Raw genomic sequence first — 25,454 nt, 5'->3', positions numbered from 1 at the left:
GAGCCACCGCTCCTGGACTCAAGTAGCTCCTTGATAAGGTACACATAAGGAAAATTTGTTGAGGCTTTACATGTCTGAAAATGTTTTTATTCCTTCTTGACACTTGAATGATAAGACAGCTAGATAATTTTAGAGTAGTAATCATTTTTGCTCAGAAATATAGAAGTATTGTTCTACTGTCTTGTAAATTCTAGTGTTACTGTGAAGAATGGAAGTCATTCTTATTCTTTTTTTTCCTCATTAAACTTTGTTTTAATGGGTCTTAAAATTCTGTGACAGCTTTTTAGTCAAGTTGTTTTCATTAAAAAGTACTGATTTTAAAAACTAATGTCTTAAAACTGCCACACGCACAAAAATAGAAGAAACAACAACAAAAAAAACCACACACAAACCCAAACATGGTCCACAAAACATTCTCCTTTCCTTCTGAAGGTTTTGCAATGCATTGTTATCATTAACCACTCTTCTACTATTAACCTTAAATGGCCAATTGAATCAAACAGTTCTGACACTGTTCTTCCACCACTGATTAAGACTGGAATGGCAGGTCTTAGGGATAATATTCATTTAGCCTTCTGAGATTTCTGGGCAAACTTGATAACCTTGCCAGCTCCAGCAGCCTTCTGGTCCACTGTTTTGATGACATCCACAGCAAATGTCTGTCTCATATCACAAACAGCAAAACGACCCAGAGGAGGATAGTCCAAGAAATTCTCAACACACATGGGTTTGCCAGGAACCATACCAACAATGGCAACATCATCAGACTTCAAGAATTTAGGGCTGTCTTCCAGCTTATTACCATAACAGCAATCGATCTTTTCCTTCAGCTCAGCAAACTTGCAAGCAATGTGAACTGTGTGATAATTCATTCGAGGGGCATGGTCAGCACCAATATGGCCTGGATAGCTCAGGATAATCACCTGAGCAATGAAGCCAGCTTCCATTGGTGGGTCATTTTTGCTGTCACTAGCAACTTTGCCACAACAAACATCTTTGACAGACACATTCTTGACATTGAAGCCCACATTGTCCCCAGGAAGAGCTTCACTCAAAGCTTCATGGTACATTTCTTTTTTTCTTTTTTTGAGATGGAGTCTCACTCTGTCACCCAGGCTGGAGTGCAGTGGTGCAATCTCGGCTCACTGCAAACTCTGCTTCCCGGGCTCAAGCGATCCTCCCACTTCAGCCTCCCAAGTAGCTGGGATTACAGGCATGCATCACTATGTCTGGCTAATTTTTGTATTTTTAGTAGAGTCAGGGTTTCACCATGTTGGCCAGGCTGGTCTCAAACTCCTGGCCTTATGTGATCTGCCCTCCTCGGCCTCCCAAGTGCTGGGATTGCAGGCATGAGTCACCACGCCTGGCCCATGAAGCATTTCAACAGACTTTACTTCAGTTACAATATTGACTGGAGCAAGGGTGACCACCATATTGGGTTTGAGAACACCAGTCTCCACTCGGCCCACAAGCACAGTACCACTACCATCAGTTTTGCAGACATACTGGAGAGGTAGACCCAAGGGCTTATTAGTTGGATGAGTTGGTGGTAGGATGCAGTGCAGAGTGTCAAGCAGCATGGTTCCACTGGCATTGCCATCTTTATAGGTGAATTTCCATCCCTTGAACCAATGCATGTTAGCATGTGGCTCGAGCGTGTTGTCACTATTTCAACCAGAAATTGGCACCAATGTTACTGTGTCCATGTTGTAGCCAATTTGCTTAATATAAGTGCTGTCGTTTTTCGCAATTTTCTCTTCTGGCCATAGGGTGGCTCAGTGGAATTCATTTTGTTAACACCAACAATTGGTTGCTTCATACCCAGTGTACAAGCAAGAACACCATGCTCATGGGTCTGCCCATTCTTGGAGATGCCACCTTCAGATTCACCAATGTCAGCAGCAACAATCAGAACAGGAAAGTCAGTTGGAGATGTGCCTGGATTCATGTTTATGATAAAAATCTGTGTGTCCTGAGACATCAAATTTCCATGGGGAGATATCAATGGTGATACGAAGTTCAGTCTCTGCTTTCAGTTTATTCAAGACCCAGGCATGGGAAAGAGCCCTTTTCCATCTCAGCAGCTTCCTTCTCAGATTTTTCGATGGTTCTTTTGTTGATGCTACCACATTTGTTGATCAGATGATCAGTGGTGGTGGACTTGCCCAAATCTATGTGTCCAATGACGATGATGTTGATATGAGTCTTTTGCCTTCCCATTTTAGCCTTTAGGAGTGGTTTTCACAACACCTGTGTTCTGGCAGGAAACCCATTGTGAAAAAGCCATTCTGATATTTGAAACTTGTTTAGTAACTTTTTTTTGAGACTATTTAAGGCCTTTCAAGCCAGTGTTATTAAATTTGAAAATTTTTGTTTTGTTGTGTCTTTTTAAGACTTTGTTTTTCTCTTACAAGTTAAGAACATCACTTTATTTCTTAATAATTAGGAACTCTTTGCTCCTGAGATCTTTTTAAAAATAAAGTTATTGGTGCATAATATACAAACAACAAATTGCATTATTTAAACCTGATATGTTAATAATATTGAGTCTTCTATCTCATGAACATGATACAGCTCTTCATTATTTAGGTCTTTAACTTCCCTCAGTAATGTTGTGTAGCTTTCAATGTACAATTATTGAATATAGTTTAGTATATTTATGTGTAAATAGTTCATACTTTTGGATGTTGTTGGAAATGAAATTGTAATTTTTATTTTTCTGATTGTTTATTGCTAGTATGTAGAATTCTATTTTTGTATATTGACCTTGCATAGGCCTTGCTGAGTTCAAATAGCTCTAGGAGTTTTTTTCTGGATTCCTTATGATTTTACAGTACACAATCATGCTGTCTGCAATAAAGAGAGTTTTACTTCTTCCCTTCCATTATGTATACTTGTTGTTTTCTTCTTCTCTCCCTTCTCCTCTTCCTTTCTCCTCTTCCTATTTCTTCTTCTCTTTCTTTTCATCTTCTTGTCTTATTGCACTGCCTAGGACCTCCAGAAGAATGTTGACTAGGAGTACTAGTAAGACTGGGTATTCTTGTGTTAATCTTAGGAGAAGACATTCAGTCTTTCATCATTAATTAAGGTGCTCTCTGCAGGCTTTTTGTAGAGGCCCTTGAACCAGTTTAGGATGTTTCCTTCCTTCATTTTTTTCAGTTTGTCGAGCATTTTAAATCATGGGTAGATGTTAAATTTTAGAAAAATGTTTTTGCTTCATCTATTGATATAATTATATGGGCTTTCTCCCTCATTTTGTTAATATGGTGAATTATGTTAACTGATTTTTGAGTGTTAAACCAATCTTGGATTTCTCCAATAAATCTCACTTGATCATAATCTTTTTTATAAATTACTGGATTTATTTTGCATATATATGTGCACCTATATAATTTTGTCTCCATGCATAAGGGATATGAGTTATGGTTATTTCTTGTAATGTCTTTCTGGTTTAGTATCAGAGTAATATTGCCTCTAAAAAATGGGTTTAGCAAATATTCTCTTCTTTTCTGTTTTCCCAAAATGTTGTATTATTTCTTCATGTGTTTGATAGAATTCAACCGTAAAGCCATCTGATCCTGAGGTTCCTTTGTGAGATGGCTTTCTTAATTTTGGATTCAATTTTTGTGGTACATATAGGGCTATCATATTATCTATTTCTTCTTGTGTCAGTTTTAATATTTGTCTTTCAAGGTATTCAGTTGTTTTAGTTGTGACCAAATTTATTAACATGTAGTTGTTTATCCTATTCCCTTATTTTTGTAAATATCTTTTGGATTTGTATTGATGGCTTCTCTTTCAATCTCGATATTGGTAATTTGTGTTTTCTCTTCCTTATTGATAAGTCTAGCTAGAGATTTCTCAATTTTATTAATCACTTCAAAAACCAGCTTTTGGTTTCATTGATTTTTCTCTATTGTTCATCTTTTTTCAATTTCATTGTTCTGTACTCTAATCTTTACTTGGTGTTTAATTTGCTCTCTAAGTTTCTTAACAGACAGCATAGATCATTGATTTTGGACTTTTTTTCATAATATAAACACTGATTTCATAATATAAGCACTGATTTAGCTGTTTCCATGAGTTTTTATTGTTGCATTTTACTTATCACTCAGTTCAAATATTTTCTATTATTATTAATATTTGTGATTTGATTTTTTCCTTCACCTATGGGCTATTAGAAGTAAGGTTGTTTTATTTCACGTTTGGGGCTTCTCTAGGTGAGTTATTGTTTTTTAGTTTATATTTAATACTGTTGTGATCAGAGAGCATACTCTGTAAGATTTATTCTGTTAAACATCTACTGACTTACTTTATAGCCCAATATATACTCCATCTTCACGTGTATTTGAAAAGAATGTTTATCCTGAAGTAGTTGGCTCTAGTATTCTACAAATGTCAGTTAAAATAGTTGGTAGTGTACAGATCTTCTACATCTTTTCTGATTTTTTTTAATCATCTGGATGTTCTATGAATTACTGAGAAAATTCTGTCAGTGTCTCCAACAATGACTATGGGTATGCCTTTTTCCCCTTTTAGCTTTGGTACTTGTTCTTCATATGCTTCAAAATTCTCTTATGTTCACATATACACTTAAAATTGATAATGGCTTGTGGTTTTATTTACCATTTTATCATTATGAAATATTTCTCTGTCTCTAGAAATATTCTTTGTCGTGATGGCTACTTTTGGAAATCTGTATATGTTTATATAATTCATATATTAGCAAGGCTTCCAACATTTGGCACCTATTGTTCTTTAAACTATTATACAGAACTGAGCATACAATATGTACATAGGCACAGAGGCAGGGACAAAAATGACAGGACTGTTCCAAGGCTAGTAAGATTTGATGAGGCCGTAGCATCAGTGGGGACAGAGGAGTGGTTTCCATTTGGCCCTTTATACTGTATTATGGCTCTTGACCGTATAGCATAATGGTTTGGGACAGTCTTTGCAGTCCTATGGTCCCAAGTTTAACTTCTGAATCTACCATTTATTAAACTTGTGACCTTGGGCAAGTTACTTAACCTCTATTTCCTCATATGTAAAGCGGAGACAAATAATGGCACATCATGTGTTTTCAGAAAGATGAAATTATATATATATAGCATACATACACATTACGTCTAGACACACAAATACAGTGCTTAGTAAAGTGTTCAATATTTATTTTTATATGTATAGCTAGTATTATATATGTATATATTATATTACACGTATTATTATATATATTTTCATATAGTCGTCTCAATTTTCCTGCTGGCTTCAATTTTCAGAGATTTAATTAATTGTCCTTTTTGTTTGAAGCTTTCTTTTCTCCATTCGCTCCCATTCTCCCTGCCCCCACTCCCTTACTCTGCTTTCTTAGTTCCCAACTTTCTGGGCCTCCTCCCTGCCCAAATTGGATTTCATAGCCTCAAGAACTGCAGACTGTACAATTAAGGTAGTTGCTGCTTGCTATCTTTCTCCTTTTTCCACTCCCCCATGAACCTCAATAACTTGGCTACGATTTCAATTTCTGCTCTGAAAAAAATGCACTTATTAGAATTTTCCAATAATCTGCAATATGAATGCAGATAACTGGGGCTTATGTACCTAGTTCAGAAACACACCCCATGTAGTTGTGATGAAAGAATAACACTTTTTGCAGAAGAAATGCTCCATATTTATGATAAATATTCTCAGCAAAAATTGTCGGTAGAGCTACAAAAGGCCCTTTGGAAGGGGCACTTGAAAACTCGGCTCAGTAACTTTCTTTTCCACCTTGAAGCATCCCCTTCAAAAGAATTCCCAACCAGATGATGTTTGATGTTCCTGACCGAGCTCGCAGCATGATGAAAAAAAGATCATGGGTTTTGAAGTAGGTTAGTGCAGACGCCTACTCTTCGGGTTATTTCTCAGCCTGAGCGCGTTTCCTGGTTTGTAAATTGCATGTAGGAATCCTTTCCACATCCACAATCCTATATCCACATCCACAATAGTTTCCCTTATTATGGGTCTTGGTGCATCTTATACCTTTCATTATCATAGTTTCACTTTCCATTTAAGTATCTAATAACGTCAGCTTCCTATAGTGGATTGTAAGCTCCACGAGGCCAAGGACCACGAGAATTCACTGTACTCTTGTATCCCCAGGCTAAATCATCACTGTACACCCAAGAGTCTAGCACAGTGCTAGCACACAGTAGACAGTCAGCAAGTGAATGACAAAGGAGCAGTTGACAGTGGCCGGAGCTCCGTCGTTGGGGCGTGGAGAGAGTCGCCCCGGCCCGCAGTTCCCACCCTGGCACTGGGATAACTTCTCCCGCGGATGCCCAGCGCCGCCCTGGCCAGACCCTCTGTACCCCAAATCCAGTCCGGCCAGGAGCCACAGCCGCACGCAGCGCCTCGCCCCTTGACGTCACTCGGGGCGGGACTTCCGGCCGCCGAAGTTTAACAGTCCAGGCGGGAGCCGGAAGCCCAGCGCCTAGCGGGCCGCGGCACCCTGTTGTGTTGCTGCGGAGAGGTGAGGTTCCGGAGGCCCTGAGGTCAGCGGGGCCCCGCCCGCCGCGTCCGTGCACCCTACGTATCCTAAGACCCCCTCCGTCCCCCTCAGAGGGCGGGGCGGAGGTCCCTGGGCTTCGCGCGCCCGGAGCGGTTGCTGGGCAGGGGCGCGGCGGCGCGTTGGGCTGGGAAGTGTCTGGGGAGCCGCGGGCCGGGGTCGCACACCTCCCCGAGAGGCGGCCCAGGTCAACTAGGGTAGGTTGGTGGCGGCCCTGGTGGCTGTGCTGCCCCGGAAAAGTTTGCCTCGTCTCCACAAGTCTGTCTTCTTTTTTGTCAACCTCAAGTACTTCTCTTTTGCCAGGTACTCGGATGCATTTTACAGGGTAGCCTCAGTTGAGCGGTTGTCCTGCAAGTAAAGTGCAGTTTCGGTGATTGAAAGTTGGAGAACTTTCATTTCAGCTGAGTAGTGTAGTTGAATTGGTTCCTGTAGCAGCTGTCCCTGAAGCCAGGCCGACGTTACCGCCTTCTGTCCTGACTGCTCGCTTTCGATGGGACCCTCTTTGTGGGACTGATGTAAAGTCTCTCCCTTAAAAGTGCTCAGTTCTTAGAAGACCGGAGTAGGTGGGCAGATAGTCCTCTTCCCCGCCCCGCTTTAAGAGCGGGAAACAAACATTAAATCACTCGGCGAATTATGTCTCCTAAGTTGGAGCGGGTCTTTCGAACCCAGTTTTTCAGAGCCCTGGCCTCGGTGATCTACCCACTACACCCCGCAGCTCAATAGGCCTGGTGTAAGATGCAGGTTGACACAGCTTGCAGTTGTGTTTACAGGGCTTAGAGATCGCTTTTCCAGCAGTTCGTTCGGGGCACGTGTTACACATATTTAAGGCTCCAAATCCAAACACTGTGTTACATTTCGACAGGTGACTTTAATGGCTTTTCATAGCACTGTGTCAGATGAATGGAGCATAAGGAAGCACATGAGTGAATTACCTTAACTTTTTGTCTCGAGAATGAAACGTTTTTATAATTATGTCTTTAACTTGTCCTCTGAAATGGCTTATACTAGACGTAGGTGTGCTGTTGTATTGGTGACTCGGGGACCTGTCTGTGACATCACTAATGCTGTGTAGTAGTCTTGCACTTTCCATACTAGGAAGGTGTGGGAGGTATAATTCTGTGAACTCTCGCTTTCCTTTTCTCCCATGTACTTTTGAGCCTCCCTTTTCTCACCTATCGTTCAGTTCATTGCTACCTGTTGCTCTTTAAGGTGCCTGCCTAGAGCAGCTTCCCTGCCTTCTGTTTTCTAGACTTCCTTGGTTTGTGAAATCACCTTGTTAGAATTACATGTTTCAACTGTATACTCTGAATAAATCATTGAAGGTATTGTAGTCCAAGAATTGGTATGGGGACTTAGTGGCATCTCATTTGACCATATTGCTAATTTTAGGGTTTTGGAAAATGGTGTGAATGGATTCTGACCTGCAGAAATGCTACTTTATCATATGTTTTTTAAAAAATTAGGAAGTTACTTATTAATAGTTATTTGTTGAGAAACTGTTTTGTGCCAGGAATGTTTCAAGACTCTGGTGTGGGGAGACAGACATTATTATGAAAACAAATAAAAATTTCAGATAGTGGCTGGGCGCGGTGGCTCATGCCTGTGGTCCTAACACCTTGGGAGGCTGAGGCGGACAGATCACCTGAGGTCGGGAGTTCGAGACCAGCCTGACCAACATGGAGAAACCCCGCCTCTACTAAAAAATACAAAATTAGCCAGGCGTGGTGGTGCATGCCGGTAATCCCAGCTACGCAGGAGGCTGAGGCAGGAGAATCGCTTGAACCTGGGAGGTGGAGGTTGCAGTGAGCCGAGATCGTGCCCTGGCACTCCAGCCTGGGCAACAAGAGTGAAACTCCATCTCAAAAACAAAACCAAAAAAAAATTCAGTTAGTAGGAAGTGCTATGAAAAAAATGAAATCAGGTATTGGGATATAGAGTAAACTGGTAAGTCCCTTACCAGGTAAGGAAGGGGCTGCATTAGCCAGGGTGGTCAGGAAAGGCCTTTCATAGGAGGAAACATTTGAGTTAAGACCTGAATGATGAGAAGGAGAGGACCATGGGAATCTGGGGATAGCATCTTAGGCACACGGAGCAGCAAATGAAGAGACGCTGAGGTGAGAATAACCTTGCCTTTGCATGAGGCAGAGAGAAGGCCAGTGAAAAGAAAGAGGAGAGTTACCTGGGGGCCAGGACATGTAAGGCAGGCTAAGGAAGCTCAATTTCATTATCATTACTGTGAGGAGCCATTGGAATGGTCAGCTGAGAGAATGTGATCTGGCTTTTGTTTTAGGAAGATCACTTCAACTACTTTGGTGAGTGCACTGTTTGGAACAGAAATGGATGAGTTAGAGCCACTTGTTTTAGATTAGATTTTGACCTTTTTTTGAGTATGTCTGTTCTTAAATGTTTTAAAAATATATTGTTTTAAACTATTTGTAGGCGCAGTCATGCAGGAAAACCTCAGATTTGCTTCATCAGGAGATGATATCAAAATATGGGATGCTTCATCTATGACATTGGTGGATACATTCAACCCACACACATCACCACATGGAATCAGCTCAGTATGTTGGAGCAGCAATAGTATCCTTTAAAAAAAACACACACACACACAAACCACTTATTAGGTTAAACAACCACTGTCAATGAAACTTTTGCATGTGACTCATACTGAGTAATGTATTTTGCATTGCTACCAAGGATAGATAACATAAAATAGTAATTTACAAAACAATGTATCATATGAATGCACTCTGATTTTATGTGTTGGGTTCATTAAAAAAAAATTTAGTTGCAACCCACTTCATTTGAAAACATTGCTATTAAAAAAGTATATTCTGTCTACACCATAGAATTAGTTATGAAAAGTTTCTTAATGAACCAAATGGAATAAGGTTGGTAATTGTGGAAATAATTCCAAAAGGTTTTGGAATGAGTTTTTGCACCTACATTTGGGTATTTGTGGATCTGAACTGAAAATTAAAGACAGAACATGAAGGCGGAAGCAAGTTTGGGAGGAGATAAAAAATTGTCCAATATCTCCATCTTACTGATGTACTCTCCATATCTTCCTTCCTCTCTGTGTGTGATGAAAACTACTTTTTTCCTAAACAGACATAGTAAAGTTACCTAGATTGAATTTTTCTAAGCTTTTTATGTTTCTGATTGACACCTCCCCTGTCTTGGTGAGCTCCTAAATGTGGATAAAATAAAATGAGGGAGTGAAGACTGTAAACTGGGGTTTTTGAACCCTGCGCTATTGACTTTTTGGGGCAGAAAATTTGTTGTGGATCTTTCCTGTATGTTGTACCATGTGGAGAAGGTTTATTGGTCTTCTCCCCTTAGGTACTAATAGCTTCTAGTTGTCACAACCAAAAATGTTTCTAGAATCGCCCGAATCACTCCCAGTAGAGAACCACTGCTGTAACCACAGTTCTCCTATCACCTTTTATATGAAAATGTTTTATATAATTGGTCTGTTAGAGATTTTCTTTTGTGAAACTCATATGCAATTTCTTAACAAATTTTTAACATTTGTCTGATTTTTATCAACACCAAAGTATTAAATTCTGCTTTCTGGTGAAAGGAAAAAAATCAAAGCTTTAAAATATGACTGGTTCAGGAACAAAAATATTAAAAGTTTTATATGAGCCTTACTATTCTTGCATGTCTATAACAAGAAGGACAAATTTTCTTACTGAATTAAATTTACCTCCTTATCATTCCTATATTTTGTATTAAAGCAGTACAACAAATTATGTTGGTACTCTGTTAATCAAACTCATGGTGAAATGACTACATTTTTGAAGGACTTTCCAGATATTTAGTAGGGAAAATATTTTAAAGAGAGCGACAAGTGTGTGAAGTTGCTGTTCTCTATTTTTAGATTTTCATTATGTTTAGAGCTTAATTTTCCCTCTTATTATATAAAAGTAGCAATTTGTAGTAAGATTATTTTTTGGTTGACTTTTGTTTTAAGGAGTTTTACTAGGAGTTGGCATTTACTAATGTGCTGCTTAATAGTCTAGCAACAAAACTGATGTAGCTATGAGATAGTGTTGTATGACTTTTGGAAATTGGTCTTATCGTTTTCTTGCGTGAGCAGATGTGCACTGAAAGCCTTCATACAGTCTTACTCTTAATAAGGCTTTGATCACTTCCATGGAGGTTAATTACTGAAGATCAAAGAGTTCCCAGCCTTAGCAACTTGGGGTCCACATAGCATAGATTCCAAGAATGGGGTTAATGTGAGACGCCAGAGAGATTAGTTTTTTGTTTTTTGTCATTTAGCTTATGTTCCTCACTTTCTCATGATTTCTAAAACTACAAGAGAAATACAAAAGTAACTAGATTACCCACCCACATTATGTTTCAGTTCTTTTTTTTTTTCTATATTCTAAGGAGAAAAGTAGTGGTAAACATAGGAAGAAGTCAAGGAAAGGGAAATGGTTTTTCTCACTATGGTAATATCTAGGTAGAAATGATTTGATTTGCATCATGTATCGTAATAAAATTACAGTCCATGCTCTGTTTACAAAATACCTGAAAGTTATGCAGAACATTCAAAAGTTAATGCAGTTAGGGATTCTGAGTGTCTAATTAACCTTTCTCCATTGTTTTTACTCACATTTTAATTGCTAAAAAGCACAGATTTAAACTTCTGATATTTTAATTTGTTATGACTCTCAAAATCAGACTCTTATTCTTGGTTATATATTGTTGTATTTAATCATTTTAGTTTTAAAATACTTACTGTTTTGTGTTTACTGATTGTTCCACTTATGATTCATGTAAAAGAAGGTAAATAAAATTTTAAATTAAGATTCAATTAAATTTTATTTAAAAATTAAAACTCATGACACAAACAATTCCTATTTAACCATACATATTTGTAAAATGTTTGCAGGTTACTATAATATTCATTCTTAATTTAAAATTGGAACATTCTATCACAAAAATTCATGTTCTGGGAAAATATCAGGTCTTTTTTTTAAAAAATAGAAAAATAGGGGACTAGTGTGGATGTTTGCTTCCTAGTTTAGATTGGTACCAAGCACTAGGTTAATAAATATCTTGAACAGTTTCTGTAGATGAAAAGGTTGATTGATATTTGCTGATGCTGCTTTTATCGTGCTCTCATTCTTGAAGGATAAAATTAGCCCTTCTGGCCTACTCTTTGAAAACAGAGTAGTATTTCACATGGGTTAAATAGCTTTTGAGTGATAGCAGAGCCAGAAGGAAGGCTAGTTCTTCCCTGCAGTAGTAGCAAAGAGAATTAGTCTTAGTAATTATTAATAGTAATGTGAGCTATTTTTGAAAGCTACTCTATAAGCTTTACTCATTCATTGTCTTAGTGTGTTTGCTTTTATAATTGTAATTCTTATAATAGTCTCTAGTGCTATAGATGTTCATGGATTGTTTGATGCTCCATAACTCTTCATTTAGATAACTTTTTAGTAACAGCATCTTCCAGTGGCGACAAAATAGTTGTCTCAAGTTGCAAATGTAAACCTGTTCCACTTTTAGAGCTTGCTGAAGGGGTAAGTGATTTTTTTTTTTAAACTGTTAAAAATCTTAGTTTTGCTTGACTGGCAATTGCTTGTTTATTGTGGTTCTTGCAACTAAATATAAAGGTTTTTAAAAGCATCATTTTTAACTTAAGCTCAAAATAATACAGTAACACTTAAAAATGAGATATGTGTACTTACTGAGGTATTTTTAGGTAAAATAGTTTTGAATATTAGGGGAACAATTGAAGACTTGAATTTTGTTAACTAGGCCCTTCGTTTCTTCATTTTCCTTCTGTGGGAGAGGATTCCTGTTGCTGCTATTTTAGGACAGTGTCCCACACAGGTTACTAGGTTGACCTGAGCAGATGAACTCTAATGACACGGCACTAGTTTACTGATCTTGAGCTCAGGACCATCAGGAACAGACTCATAGCTGATGATAGCCCTCTGCTTCAGATTCTGTCCACCTGTACTGAGGGACCTGTCTGAGCCTCCCCATGCGCTCCTTAAACAGGTTTTTTTGGTCAAAGTGGTCTTAGGTCCCAGGGCATTTAAATGAAGCTGTCACTGCATACTGTTGCCTTATCCTTTTGTTTTTTTTTTTTTTTTTTTGAGATGGAATCTCACTCTGTTGCCCAGGCTGGAGTGCAATGGCTCAATCTTGGCTCACTGCAACCTCCGCCTCCCGAATTCAAGCAATTCTCCTGCCTCAGCCTCCCAAGTAGCAGGGATTATAGGTGCCCACCACCATACCTGGCTAATTTTTGTATTTTTAGTAGAGACGGGGTTTCACCATGTTGGCCAGGCCCGTCATGAACTCCTGACCTTGTGATCCTCCTGCCTCTGCCTCCCAAAGTGCTGGGATTACAGGCGTGGCAGCCTATCCTTTTGTTTTATAAGTTAATCCCTCTGATTGAGGATGATACTGGCTTCTTCATTTCCAGTCACATTCCTTGAAAGCTATTTCTTTTTTAAATAGAATAAGATTTGAATAAAAAGGTATGAGTAGTTGATAGCTTGTTTTTTGTTTGTTTCAAAGTTTTCATAGCAAATCTTAAATTATTATGGATTGTCATAATTTTACACACTGGGATAGGTAAGGTAGCCCAATTAGAAAGAAAACAGCAGGACAATTGAATAAAAGCTCAACTAATTTAAAGAGGACTCATGATTTTTATCAATCCTCTCCTAAAGGTATCCAGTGGGATTGACCTGAACTTCAGTTCTAACCCACAGATGTTGGAGACTGGGACAGAGAGAACATCTGCTAACAGTAGAAATGGAGTTTGAGGCACTCTGTTTAACCTGTCTTAAGCGAAATCAAGGCATAGAATGTCCCTGGTCGATAAAAGGCAGACTGAAGTCTTCAAGAGCAGGCAAAACATCTTAACCATCTTTGGATCTTTGTATCCTAAGATGTTCAAAAAACACTTGTTAATGTCAACGTCAAAACCACTTTAACTTCTAGTCTACCACTATATATATGTACTACTGTTATGCATTATGCCTTAGAATCAGTGAATTGGTGTTTGGGAGCTTTATTTTTTAAGTATAAAAATAACAAATGGTATTTACAAGTGTTATATAATTCTAAGAGTTTTGTGAATATTCCAAATTAGTTGCTATGATTCTTAGCCCTCTTTCCCATAGTTAACAAATCATATCATAATGCTGATAAATAAAAGTAAGATTAGTTGAGTTCAAATTTTCAGTCTGTTTTAATTTAGCTATAAAAATATTTGCAAACATTGGTTTTTTAGCTTTTACTAGTAATGTTTAAAGTAACATATTTATGTGCTAATAACCTTTTTGTAACTTTCAAATCCTCTTACTCGTGTATTGTTTGAGGCATTAGATCTTTTCTACTTGAGAAAATAAATTATGATCCTACTCATTTAAAAATTTTAGAGTGGAACTTTAAGTTCATATTTATTTTCTTTGATTTTGTATTTCACCTCTTTAAAGTAGAATGTACCTTTGCCTTGCACCTTGAGCAGTACAGGATTCCTGTAATAACCACACAATTTCCATTAATTATTTAAGTTCATTAGTTGCATTAATAATACACTATCATTAAAAAAGACCTATCATCAGGGTTAGCCAGCTCTAAATATAAGTTTTATTTTGAGCCCTTAAGAGTAATTGTAGTTGTTGTGATGATTGGAGTCCCAATACATTGATCTTCAGTGGACACCATCTTTTTCTATTTTATTTAAAGGCTGTTTTGATAGTTCTCAGCAAATTCTCCTGATTTGCAGTGACAACCAGATTTTAAATCTTCTTAGTCTCCCTCCACCAAAGTCAATTCCTAGAATGGTATTTGCAGGAGAATTACAGCAACTGTACTGAAACATTGATGTTGTGTGCATCTTGCTATTTTTATATGTTAGTTGATACTCTTGGTCAAAATTTCAGAGCTAGAAGGAACCCTGGAGTCCACAGAAGTGAACACAAATCTATTTGATTTCCTTGAAGCATTTTTGACCCCCTTAAAAGCTGCTGGATCCATGTGGAAGAAAGACAATGAGAGAGTGGCTCTTTAGTACAAGATTAGCATGTTTATAGTACTTAAACATGCAATGGGGGAGAAGGGCTAGAGGAAGGGGACCATCTGCACTCTTTAAAGAATCTCTTTTGAGCAGAGGATATTTCTGAGAAGCATAGACTCTCAAAGTAAGAACAGTGGATCTAGTCTTCACCTTTCGTTTCTCAAATGCAGAAACAGGCTCAGAAAGGTGAGATGATTTGCCTAAACCTACATAGCTTGCCGTTTAACTTTCAGCGAAGTCATAAAATGCCCCCTTTGAATTTGAAGAATCCAAGGATGCACTGTGGAAGTTACAACTAATGTAACTTGGTAGTGCATCTGAAAAATGCACTAACTTGGTAGTGCATAGGAAACTTGGTAATGCATAGGAAAAAAATGCACCATTGTGTTCTGTGTAGCATAGTTACTGATGGCACCACCAGATTGGTGACACTCAAAGATACTCATTTAGAAGAACTTGATAACATCTGTATTTTAGCCATTCTATAAAGATCGAGCATGGATATAGCTTTGTGCTAGTGAAACTGACATTCTGGCAGGGGACAGGCAGTAAACTAGTAAACAAAAAATACCCAGATATTGATAAGTTATCGTGCGGATAACTAAAATAAGATATTGCAATAGCAAGTTACATTAAGTAGCCAGTGGAGTTCCCTTGAAGTGTGGTGGCTCTTAAGTTGATCTGTTGACCAGAAGGTCTTCCAAACAAGGTTCAGAGAATTTAGCTTTCTAGGCAAGGAGAATAGCTGTGTAGAAGCCTTGAGGCAAATATAGGGTTGTATATTTAAGGAATGGAAGGTCAGTATGGCTGGAGAATTAGTGGATGAGGAAGAAAATTGTAACAGATGAGGTAGGGCCCAGATAATAGGACTTTGAAAGCCAGGTAAATGTTTGGAGTTTATTCGTGGTGTGATTGGAAGCCGTTGAAGATTTTTAAACAGGAAGGAGACATGATCTGATTTACATTTGTAAAGTCCACCCTACTTATGAAGAACAGAATATAGGAAAGCAGGAGTGGAAACAGGGAAACCAGTTAGGAAGCTGCTGTCGTAGTTTGGCAAGGTTTGGGTTAGTGTTAGTAGTAGCTATGGATAAAGGGAGCCCATGTGGGATTCATTTTTGGGTTGGAGTTTAGAGAGCTTACTGATAGATTGGAGGGGAGGGAGAACAAGAAATCAAGGGTTATACTAGGTTTTTGTCTTGAGAAACTGGATGGTGTCTTTACAGAGATGGGGAACAAGTGAGGTTGGACTTTGATGACCTGATGTCTGAGACTTGGTCTCCTTAACAGGGAGATTTGCTGGGAGACTTAGGGCAAGTATCTTGACTTCTTTTAAAAAACTTACTTCATTGGTAAAATGAGGACTCTACACTGGAAATTCTTTAAAGTCTCTTCTATTTTTAGCATTTCTGAGCTGGGGATTGATTTTAATGTAGGATATTCTGTGGAAATACAAGAACAGGCTTTATCAAGGGGAGATAGGATGGGCAAACAAGCTGTGATGGGAGACCAGGACTGCCAATGTCTCCTAAGCTTCCTGTGTTGTCACCAGTCCACAGAAGTGAACGCACATCTATTTGATTTCCTTGAAGCATTTTTGACCCCCTTAAAAGCTGTTGGATCCATGTGGAAGAAAGACAATGAGAGAGTGGCTCTTTAGTACAAGATTAGCATGTTTTTAGTATTTAACAAATATTTATCACATGCTTATTAAGTGTTGGATGAGACCTGAAAGTCAGCTCTGAGCTCTGTTAAATTAAGGTAACTTTTATTTTTATTTTTTTTTAAATAGCAAAAGCAGACATGTGTCAATTTAAATTCTACATCTATGTATTTGGTAAGCGGAGGCCTAAATAACATTGTTAATATTTGGGATTTAAAATCAAAAAGAATTCATCGATCTCTTAAGGTAAGCAATTAAAAAAAAATCTTTACAAAAAAATGGATATCTTAATGCATTTAGAGTACTTACCAAGCTTTTATTTTTGAGCTTTTATGATAAAAATAAGGGGCTTCAGAATTGTTAGGGAAAATAAAGGTGCTATTTAGCCGGAAACTTGTTTTTATGTCTTTTTTCTTCCATGTATAGAATTGATGCATATGATCAACATTTAAAACTTTTTTCTTGTTTTTTTCATTTAGTTCTACTCTTATTTGAATGAACCACTTCACTCATTTTTTTCTAAACTATGGTTTGTGGTCATCAGGGATCTTTCCTTAGGGCAAGCTGGAAAAAATGAGAGTTGTTTTGGGATGATAGTATTCAATATAGTAATCAGAGTTGGGGGTTCAGCTTTTTAGTTATGTAGTATATTTGGCTGCTCTTGTTTGTGTTATTTTTTATCTGTTTGTATTTTTAACTTGGTAATATTTTGTAAACCAATTTACTATTTACAATTAATGTTTCTTTAATAATTAGCTTTTGGTAGTTTCAGAAAATAAAAATATTTAGCACAACATAGTCTCTGGTTATATTTTTGGAATTCTACTTTTCATTATATTGTCTTTTTAATATTTAGAAGTTGGTCTTAAATTTAATTTTTGTCTTTTAAAAAGGTTTTAATATGAAAAATATAAACATATATCTAGACACATACACAGAGGAAGAGCTTTCTTTAACCCATCACCCGTGTAAGCTTCGCTTCCCCCATCCCTGCATGGCAAAATTGGATACACTTTTCCATTTTCAGCTTTCCCAATTACTCTGGATGGTTTTCTGTCTTTTTGGTGTGAAATTCATAATGTTTAGCTCCCTCATTCATTCTGTTAATGAATATTTTGACTAATTGTGATAGTGGGAAATCTAATGTTTTACCTTTGAATCTTTACAGTCCTCTCCCTGGTGATTAACACAATCTCTGGCACTTGGTAGGTTCTTAGTAAATGTTTGCTGAATGACTTACTTTCCACAGTTGAAATTAGGAAGACACTTGCCTCTTTATAAAGTCATATAAATTACATTGGACCACATGTTCTTAATTTCCCAAATGGGAACGATACCCAAAATATCTGCTCTTCCTTTTTTCTTTTCATCAAACATTTTTTCCTCAAGATAGCAAGCGTTCCTTGGTTTTAGAAATGGAATAAAAGGTAAAGAAATCTCTGAAAATACTTGAAGGACCACTTGAAAAAGTTGTAAGTGGAATATCATAGCTATTATTCTTGCCATTACATAAATAATTATTAGATACAGGGCTTAGTTTGTTGGTATTATTGAGATATGGCATCTTCCTGTTAAAAACTCTTCTCCCAATTTTGATAACTTTTCTCTGCTCCTGCTAGACATCTCTAATTTGATGTTGGAAAACATAGTCCTTGTGAACTCAGTTTGTTTAAAACCTGAAAGTTTTATTTCCTCAAAGTGTATTCCTAATTGGATTTGAGAGGCAGCCTGGTATAGTGGAAGGAACAGAGGCTTTGGAGTTTGACAGGGAGTTGAATCCTGGTCACTTAGCAGTTATGTGAGCTTGCATGGGTTTCTTAACCTCTCTGTGTCTCATGTACTTTGTTTATAAAATGGGCAAAATAACCTTGCCCCTCAGGCTTTTCTAAGCATTAAATAATATATAAAGCTCCTAGCACTAGTAGGTTCTGAGCAAATGGAAGCAGCTGCTGTTATCTCACAGATGCCTCGCTCAGTTGTTCTTCCCACTCCTCCGTTTTGCAATGTCTGGTTTCTTTCCCCTTCCCATGATTTTTCTCTTTTCTTTAAGGTTGAACTCCAGCTTTATGTCTTCCATAAAGCTTCCTCTGCCAACTTCATTCACAGTAGCTCTTTCTCTTTCCTCTGACACTTTGCCTCCATCATTCATTTAGCATATTCTCTGCCATTTTCATGTTAAAGCAGGAAATCAAAGTGGTCAACTTGCAATACCTGTTATTTGTCAGAGGAAGTGAATTCTTTAAAGTAGACATAATGCCATGTAGAAAATTACCTTTCCATAATGTCTCTCTCTCTTTTGTAAAGTGCCTGGACCATTTTTATCATTATTGAAAATAATTCTCTGTGTATTTGAGGAAAATGTTAAAGCAAATATTAGATTGATAAGTACATAATATATGGTATTTACAGAAACATGAAAATGGGCTGTTCGAGGGTTATGGGGCAGCGTACTTACTTTCATTTCTCTCTTTCAGGATCATAAAGATGAAGTAACTTGTGTAACATACAATTGGAATGATTGCTACATTGCTTCTGGATCTCTTAGTGGTGAAATTATTTTGCACAGTGTAACCACTAATTTATCTAGTACTCCTTTTGGCCATGGTAGTAACCAGGTACAGTATGAGTTTATTCAGAGTAAAATGGTGAGATAGATTTTGAATTGTATCTTACATAAGGCTGTGAATTTAAGTTTTTGAAATGCTTGATGGAAAAACTTTAGCTATTTTTAAATGGTAGTGTTTTGAAATATTCAGATAGCAAGCTAATTCATACTAGATTATGGTGCTTATATAAATTTGATTATGTAATCAAATAGTCACATCCTTCTAGACTATAACTATATACAGCATAATAAAATACAAATAGTTGTTAATAGGTTAAATGTAAAAAATGGATATTAATCTTTCTGCAGCACTACTGTTATAGAAATGTGTCACATAGCTCAGACTTTGTCAGCTGCAATACAGATACACTCAGAAATACTGTTTTGTGGACATGGAATGATTGAGTGTTTTAGGCAGAGGGTAATTTAAGTTTTATATTTTTGTTTTTGTAGGTATATGATAAAGTATCAAAGCTTATATATTTCAGGTTAATATAAGAGTGTTTTGGGAAACTTTTTAAAAGGAACATAAGTCAATTTTTTCCCTTTATGAAAAAGTTTAGAAGAATAAATTCAGTTTTTCAAGGAACCTAACTCTTGGTTAACTTTCCATAAAATTTGCCTTAGGAATTTCCAGTGAGGTGCAAATTCTTTTAATTTTTACTTAATTATAATCTCTTTGGCCATAATTATTATCAGATAAAATATGGGAGATCTTCACTTTTGGCAAGTAGTTTTTAAAATTATTACTTGAATGTATTTAGTGCTTAAAAAATTTAGTGGATATGAAAAGTATACAGGAAAAAGTCTTTTTTAAGTTTTATATATATTGGGGGAATAATACAGATATATAAATGGTATTATGAGTAAGTGATATAAAAGTCTTATAGTGATACGGAACAGTTGAGAGAAGACTATCTCAGAATAAAATAGGGAAAATTGAAAGGGTTGGGAGTTGCAGCTAGGCCTAAGGCTTATTTATTTTGTTTTTACTATGACAATATAAATTGGCCTTTTTGCCAATTATTTGTTTCTAACTTGTATTAGGGTTACTCTTTGTTTTGTTTGTTTGTTTTTTTGAGACGGAGTCTCGCTCAGCTGCCCAGGCTGGAGTGCAGTGGCGCAATCTCAGCTCACTGCAATCACCGTCTCCTAGTTTCAAGCAATTCTCCTGTCTCAGTCTCCCAAGTAGCTGGGATTACAGGCACCCACCATCATGCCCAGCTAATTTTTGTATTTTAGTAGAGATGGGGTTTCACCATGTTGGCCACGCTGGTCTTGGACTCCTGACCTCAGGTGATCCACCCACCTCGGCCTCCCAAAGTGCTGGGATAACAGGCGTGAGTCACCGCACCCAGCCAGGGTTAGTCTTTTTCACATGTCCACATTATTGGTGGAACCATGGCCTGTTTCTTTGTCCTCAGTCTATTGTCTAGTTTCTTGCCTTACATGGAGAAGATGCATAATGAATATTTTAATGTATGAGTATATTTAGAGATGACAAAGATTTTGTTAGGCAAATATAAAGCTTTAGAAGAGGGATTTTTTTTTTCTTTCTTTTTTTTTCTTTGAGACAGAGTCTTACTCTGTTGCCCACATTGGAGTGCAGGGGAATGATCATGGCTCACTGCAGTGGCAACTCCTGGGCTCAAGCAGGAGCCTGGCTAAGATTTTTCTTTTTTTTTTTTTAATATTAGAGACAGGGTCTCAGTATGTTGTCCAGGCAGGTCTTTAACTCCTGGCCTCAAGTGATCCTCCTGCCTCGACCTCCCGAAGTGCTGGGATTACAGGCATGAGCCACCACACCCAGCTGGGAGAGGGATGTTTTATATGGAGGACATCACATTAACAAAAATAAGGAGAAAGGAAATTGCATGGGCTTTATATAGGGCCAATGTGAGAAAAGATTGGAAAAGGGTAAATATGAATATAGTATTGATTTAAGACTGAATGTCACACAAAAGACTTCTGTTTTGGAAGGTATTTCGGGAAACTAATCAGAGTTTTTAATTAGTTGAATGTCAGAATCATAGAATCCTTGAACATTAAAAATAGCCTTTAGAGGTAATCTCGCTTTCTGCACTTTATGGATGAAGATAAATGATTTGCCAAAGGGATGCTCTTTAGAATGTACTAAATTGTCATAGAAGCAGGAACTTATATTTTGTTTTGGTGATTTCTTTTTTATTTATATTTTGATAAAGGGGAGCCGTAAAGTCTAAACTTTGGAACTATTGTGAAAAAAATCATTAATGTTCAAGTACCTTTTTTAAGGACATAGAGTAACTTTCTTTTTTGTGTGTGTTAGAAACATGACAAATTTATAAATTTTATAAATTTTGGACTGACTTTTCAATACCATAAAAATTAGACCAGATACTACTATGTATATTCTTATACTTCAATTTTTATATTTATTATATCTTGCTAGAGAGTTTTCTTATTAAAATCAGACATGAAGGAATATTCCTGAAAACATTAGGTTTGACTATACTTTTTGACCTAATTTTGTGTAAAAGATTTAAATTTTTAAAAACAATTGAGGTGTAACTTTATAATAAAGTGCAGCGCATATATTTTAAGTGTACAGCTTGTTGAATTATTAATATGTTAATACATTGGTGTAACTACTAACAAAATCAAGATATAGAACATTGCCAGCACACCAGAGGACTTGATTTTGCCTTTTCCAGTCACTACCTCGTATTTTATAAAAGGAATCATATGTGGGCCAGACGCGGTGGCTCATACCTGTAATCTCAGCACTTTGGGAGGCTGAGGCAGGCGGATCACTTGAGCCCAGGAGTTTAAGACCACCTTGGGCAATGTGGCGAAACCTCATCTCTATTAAAAATATAAAGAAATTCACCAGGCATGGTGGTGCATACCAATAGTCCCAGCTGCTTGGGAGGCTGAGGCAGGATGATCACTTGAGCCTGGGAGGTTGAGGCTGCAGTGAGTTCTGATTGTGCCACTGCACTCCAGCCTGAGTGACAGAGTGACACCTTGTCTCAAAAGAAAAGAAAAACAGGAAATGTCATGTGTCTGGTTTCTTTAGTCATCATTACGTTTGCTTTGTTGCATGGAATAGTAGTTCATACTGTATTAATACTGTGTAGTGTTTCCTTATATGAATGGGTCACCATTTATCCATTCTATTGTTGATGAGCAGTGAATTGTCTTGTTTTAGCTGTTACAGGGTAGCTACTGTGAATATTTTTGTACAGGTCTTTTTTTAAGATTATGTTTTTATTTCTTTTGAGTAAATACTTAGGAGTGGAATTGCTGGATTGTAGCATAGGCATACAGTTTTACTTCATGAAAAATTGCCAAAACATTTTCTAAAGTGAAATCCAACTGGATGTGAGATCGAGTTGCTCCACATTTTTGCTAATACTTGGCATTATCTGTCTTATTTTTGCCACTTTGATGGTTATCTAGTGCTGTCTCATGGTGGTTTTAATTTGCATTTGTCCATGTTGAATGATGTTAAGTAAATTTTTATGTGTCTTCTTTTGTGAAGTGACTGTTCAAATCTGTTGCCTGTTTTTATGTTGGGTTATATGTGTTTTTAAAATTTATTTATGATTTCTTATGTATTGCAGGTAGATTCATTTTGGGGATATGCATGTTGCAAATGTCTTCCTTCAGCCACGGCTTGCCATTTTACTCCTTAATACCTGGTTTTGTGTGTGTGTGTGTGTGTGTGTGTGTGTGTGTGTTTTAATGAACAGAAGTTCTTAAATTTAATGAAGTCAAGTCTCATATGTCAGTCTTTTCTTTTATGTTTGCTGCTTTTTGTGTTCTCTTGAAGAATCTTGCCTGCCCCAAGGTTTTGAAGATGCTATTCTGTGTTTTCTTTTAGAAGCTTTGTTGTTTTATCTTTCTTATTTATGTTTGTTATGATCCATTTCAAATTAATTTTTGTGTATTGTGTGAGAGAGGGTCCTACATTCCATGTAGATATCTAATTGTACCAATGTTATTTATTACAAAGACCAACCTATCCCCACTAAATTACAGTAATGCCTTCTTACGAAACTGATAACTGTATTGGTTAGTTTGTAGTCGTTCTGTTTTGTTACGTTGGTCTAGTTTGTTACTAGTTTTGATTATTGTAGCTTTATGGTAAATCATGATATTTTTAACTTCACTTTGACTACTCTGGGCCTTTTGCGTTTCTAGCTGAATTTTAGAATCAGCTTGCCCATTTATAACAAAAAATCTGCTTCATTTTGATTAAGATATTGGATCTATGGACCAATTTAGGAACAACTACTATCTTAACAATATTAATTCTTCCTTGAATGTGGTATAACTATCTATTTAAGTCTTTAATTTTTCTTAGCAGTGTTTTGTTTTTACTGTAGAAGTCTTGCATATCTTTTAGTAGATTTATTACTATGCATTTTATTTTTTTGGTGATATATTTTAATTGCATTTTTTCTTAAATTTTATTTTCCAATTCTTTGTGGCTTGTAGAGAAACACAGTTGATATTTGTCTTTTGTCATTTTATCCAAAAATTCTGCTAAATTCACTTAATAGCTTGGACAGTCTTGATTCTTTTGAAAGAATTTGTAGATTTTTTTTTTGCATTTATAGTTTATACACTATCATGTCTGTCATCTGTGAATAAGTTTTTATTTCTTATTTCCTGATCTTTATATATGTTATTACTTTTTCTTTATTGCATTGACTAGGCTCTCCAATCCAGTGTTGAATAGAAGTGATGATAGTGGACATCTTTATTTTGTCCCCAAATTCAGGAAGAAGCATTCACAGTTTACTACCAAGCATGATAGTAATTGTAAGGTTTGTGTTGTAGATATCCTTTGTCTTATTAGGGTGCTGTATATTGTGGGCAAATTTTACTACTTATGTTGGAAGTTTTACATCATTTAGCTCCTATAATTCATATTTATCCATCCTAGATGAAAGTAGCAATAAGCAAGTAAGTATACAGTTAACCAAATAAAATGTTGAGTGCTGTGGAAGCAATAAACTGCAGAGTTCCAAGGGAACATACAGGAGAGACACCTAAGCCATTTGGGAAGAATAGAAAAGCATTTTAAAGGAAATGATGTCTCAGTGGCAGCCTGAGGAAGGGTGCAAGTTATTCAGACCTGGGTTGTTGGTGAGGGACCAGAGAAAGTGGTGAGAGGATTTGGAGAGCGCTGTAAGCAGAGGTGATCACTGCATAGAATGCTTGCCACCATATATTGTGTTTCAGCACTGTCATCATTGCATTATATTACCTTCTCTCATTTAATCTTTGCTACTAACTTGTGAGGTATATGTTCTCATTTTACAAATGAGAAAATAGATTCCAGGACTTTCAGATCATACAACTCTTAATTGACTATTTTACATATCAACTCCTCAGAATTGGTAGCATTTTCTTTTGTATATCTAGCTCAGGAGCAGCTGAATGTATAAGGATTTGAGGATGAAAAGCTTATGGAAACTTTACAGTATTTTCTTGTCTCTTTGTGCAGGAGTCCAATATGTACCTATACCTCTTCCTCACACAAGTATCTTCTAAAATTCTAGGTGATAGGTTGCTGTATTACTGATTTTGAAAGGATTTTCATTGATAACTTTGCACAGGGAACTGAATTAAATATATCTTTTAGTTTAGGAAAACAGTAATGCTCAAAGCTTATCTCTTATCTAAGGTCAGATAAACTAGAACTTGAGATCTTCATGGGCCTGCTGCCTCCTGCTTGGGCATTCTGCATCTCTGTAGGATCTTTTGATGTAGCTTTACATGGTAAGTCCCACATTTATTTGGAGAGCACTAGGAGTAAAGCACCTTAGCTAGCTGAGTGAACTTGAACAAGTTACTTAACTCTCAAGCCTCCTTTTCCTTATCTGTCAAGTGAGAATAATATACTTTCAATGGGATTTTTTTTTTTTTTTGATGGCTAAATGAGATGGTGAGTGTGTTTATCACATTGCTTACCATTTGGTAAGAGGTCAGTGAATGTTAGCTGTTATTGTGTGCTTTTAATGAATACCAATCTATCAAAATACCTTTTGTGATTTACTTCTCTAAAATGATTTGAACATCTTTAGATTTAATGTGTTCTCTCCAAACCCAGTTGCAAGTTGACCCCAGTAATCCTATTTTGTGTTTTAGACTGATTTAAAAATGAGAGCATGAAAGATGGTGAAAAATTTGACTAGAGTCTGTTGGTTTTTTTCCCCTTTCCCTGGAACAAATGGTTATATTTGTTGTGTATACCATTTTATTTCATTTTTCTTCAATAAGTTATACCATTAAAACAATACATGGGCTCAGAAATATAAGTTGGCTTCTGCTGGTAAGGATGCAGTCCCAGTTTTCTTAGTGAGGAAAGACAGTTTTCATGATTTTACATACTTATGTTTCCTTTTTATGGGCAGCATAATTTAAACCTTTGGAATTTTTCTTTTCAAATTAGTTTTTCTTCCTACAAGTAGTACTGCCTGTTTTATCTGATTTTGGCCCAAAGCATCAAATTGCTACTTAATGAATGTTTATTCATTAAAAAAACTTTTATTAAAATTTCTCAAAATTCAGTTCAGTTTAAAAATATTGT

The 25,454-nt window shown here is 36.7% G+C and overlaps 1 protein-coding gene and 1 pseudogene across 8 annotated transcripts in view; one reads left to right on the top strand and one right to left on the bottom strand.

The window, feature by feature from the left end:
* Positions 1–465: 465 nt before the first annotated feature.
* Positions 466–2,220, bottom strand: LOC105483659 (elongation factor 1-alpha 1-like; annotated as a pseudogene).
* A 4,094-nt stretch (positions 2,221–6,314) lies between these two features.
* Positions 6,315–25,454, top strand: part of LOC105483658 (NEDD1 gamma-tubulin ring complex targeting factor) — a 46,399-nt gene continuing 27,259 nt past the window's right edge. Inside the window, exons 1-5 of one of the 8 annotated variants that reach the window (XM_011744622.3) lie at positions 6,315–6,508; positions 8,984–9,127; positions 11,990–12,084; positions 16,396–16,512; positions 18,741–18,881. In XM_011744622.3, coding sequence (XP_011742924.1) covers positions 8,992–9,127; positions 11,990–12,084; positions 16,396–16,512; positions 18,741–18,881 — 489 coding nt within the window. In that variant the 5' untranslated portion in view covers positions 6,315–6,508; positions 8,984–8,991. Of the gene's footprint in view, positions 6,531–6,601; positions 6,848–8,504; positions 8,857–8,983; positions 9,128–11,989; positions 12,085–13,248; positions 13,431–14,264; positions 14,790–16,395; positions 16,513–18,740; positions 18,882–23,573; positions 23,686–25,454 lie in introns of those variants that run through there. The other 7 variants (XM_011744625.3, XM_011744624.3, XM_011744623.2 and 4 more) reach the window with 7 other exon arrangements.

Source organism: Macaca nemestrina, chromosome 10, assembly GCF_043159975.1.
Source record: "Macaca nemestrina isolate mMacNem1 chromosome 10, mMacNem.hap1, whole genome shotgun sequence".
In the NCBI taxonomy this organism is placed as follows: Eukaryota; Metazoa; Chordata; class Mammalia; order Primates; family Cercopithecidae; genus Macaca; species Macaca nemestrina.
Note: the sequence above shows the minus strand (reverse complement) of the source record. Positions and strands in the feature narration are given on the sequence as shown.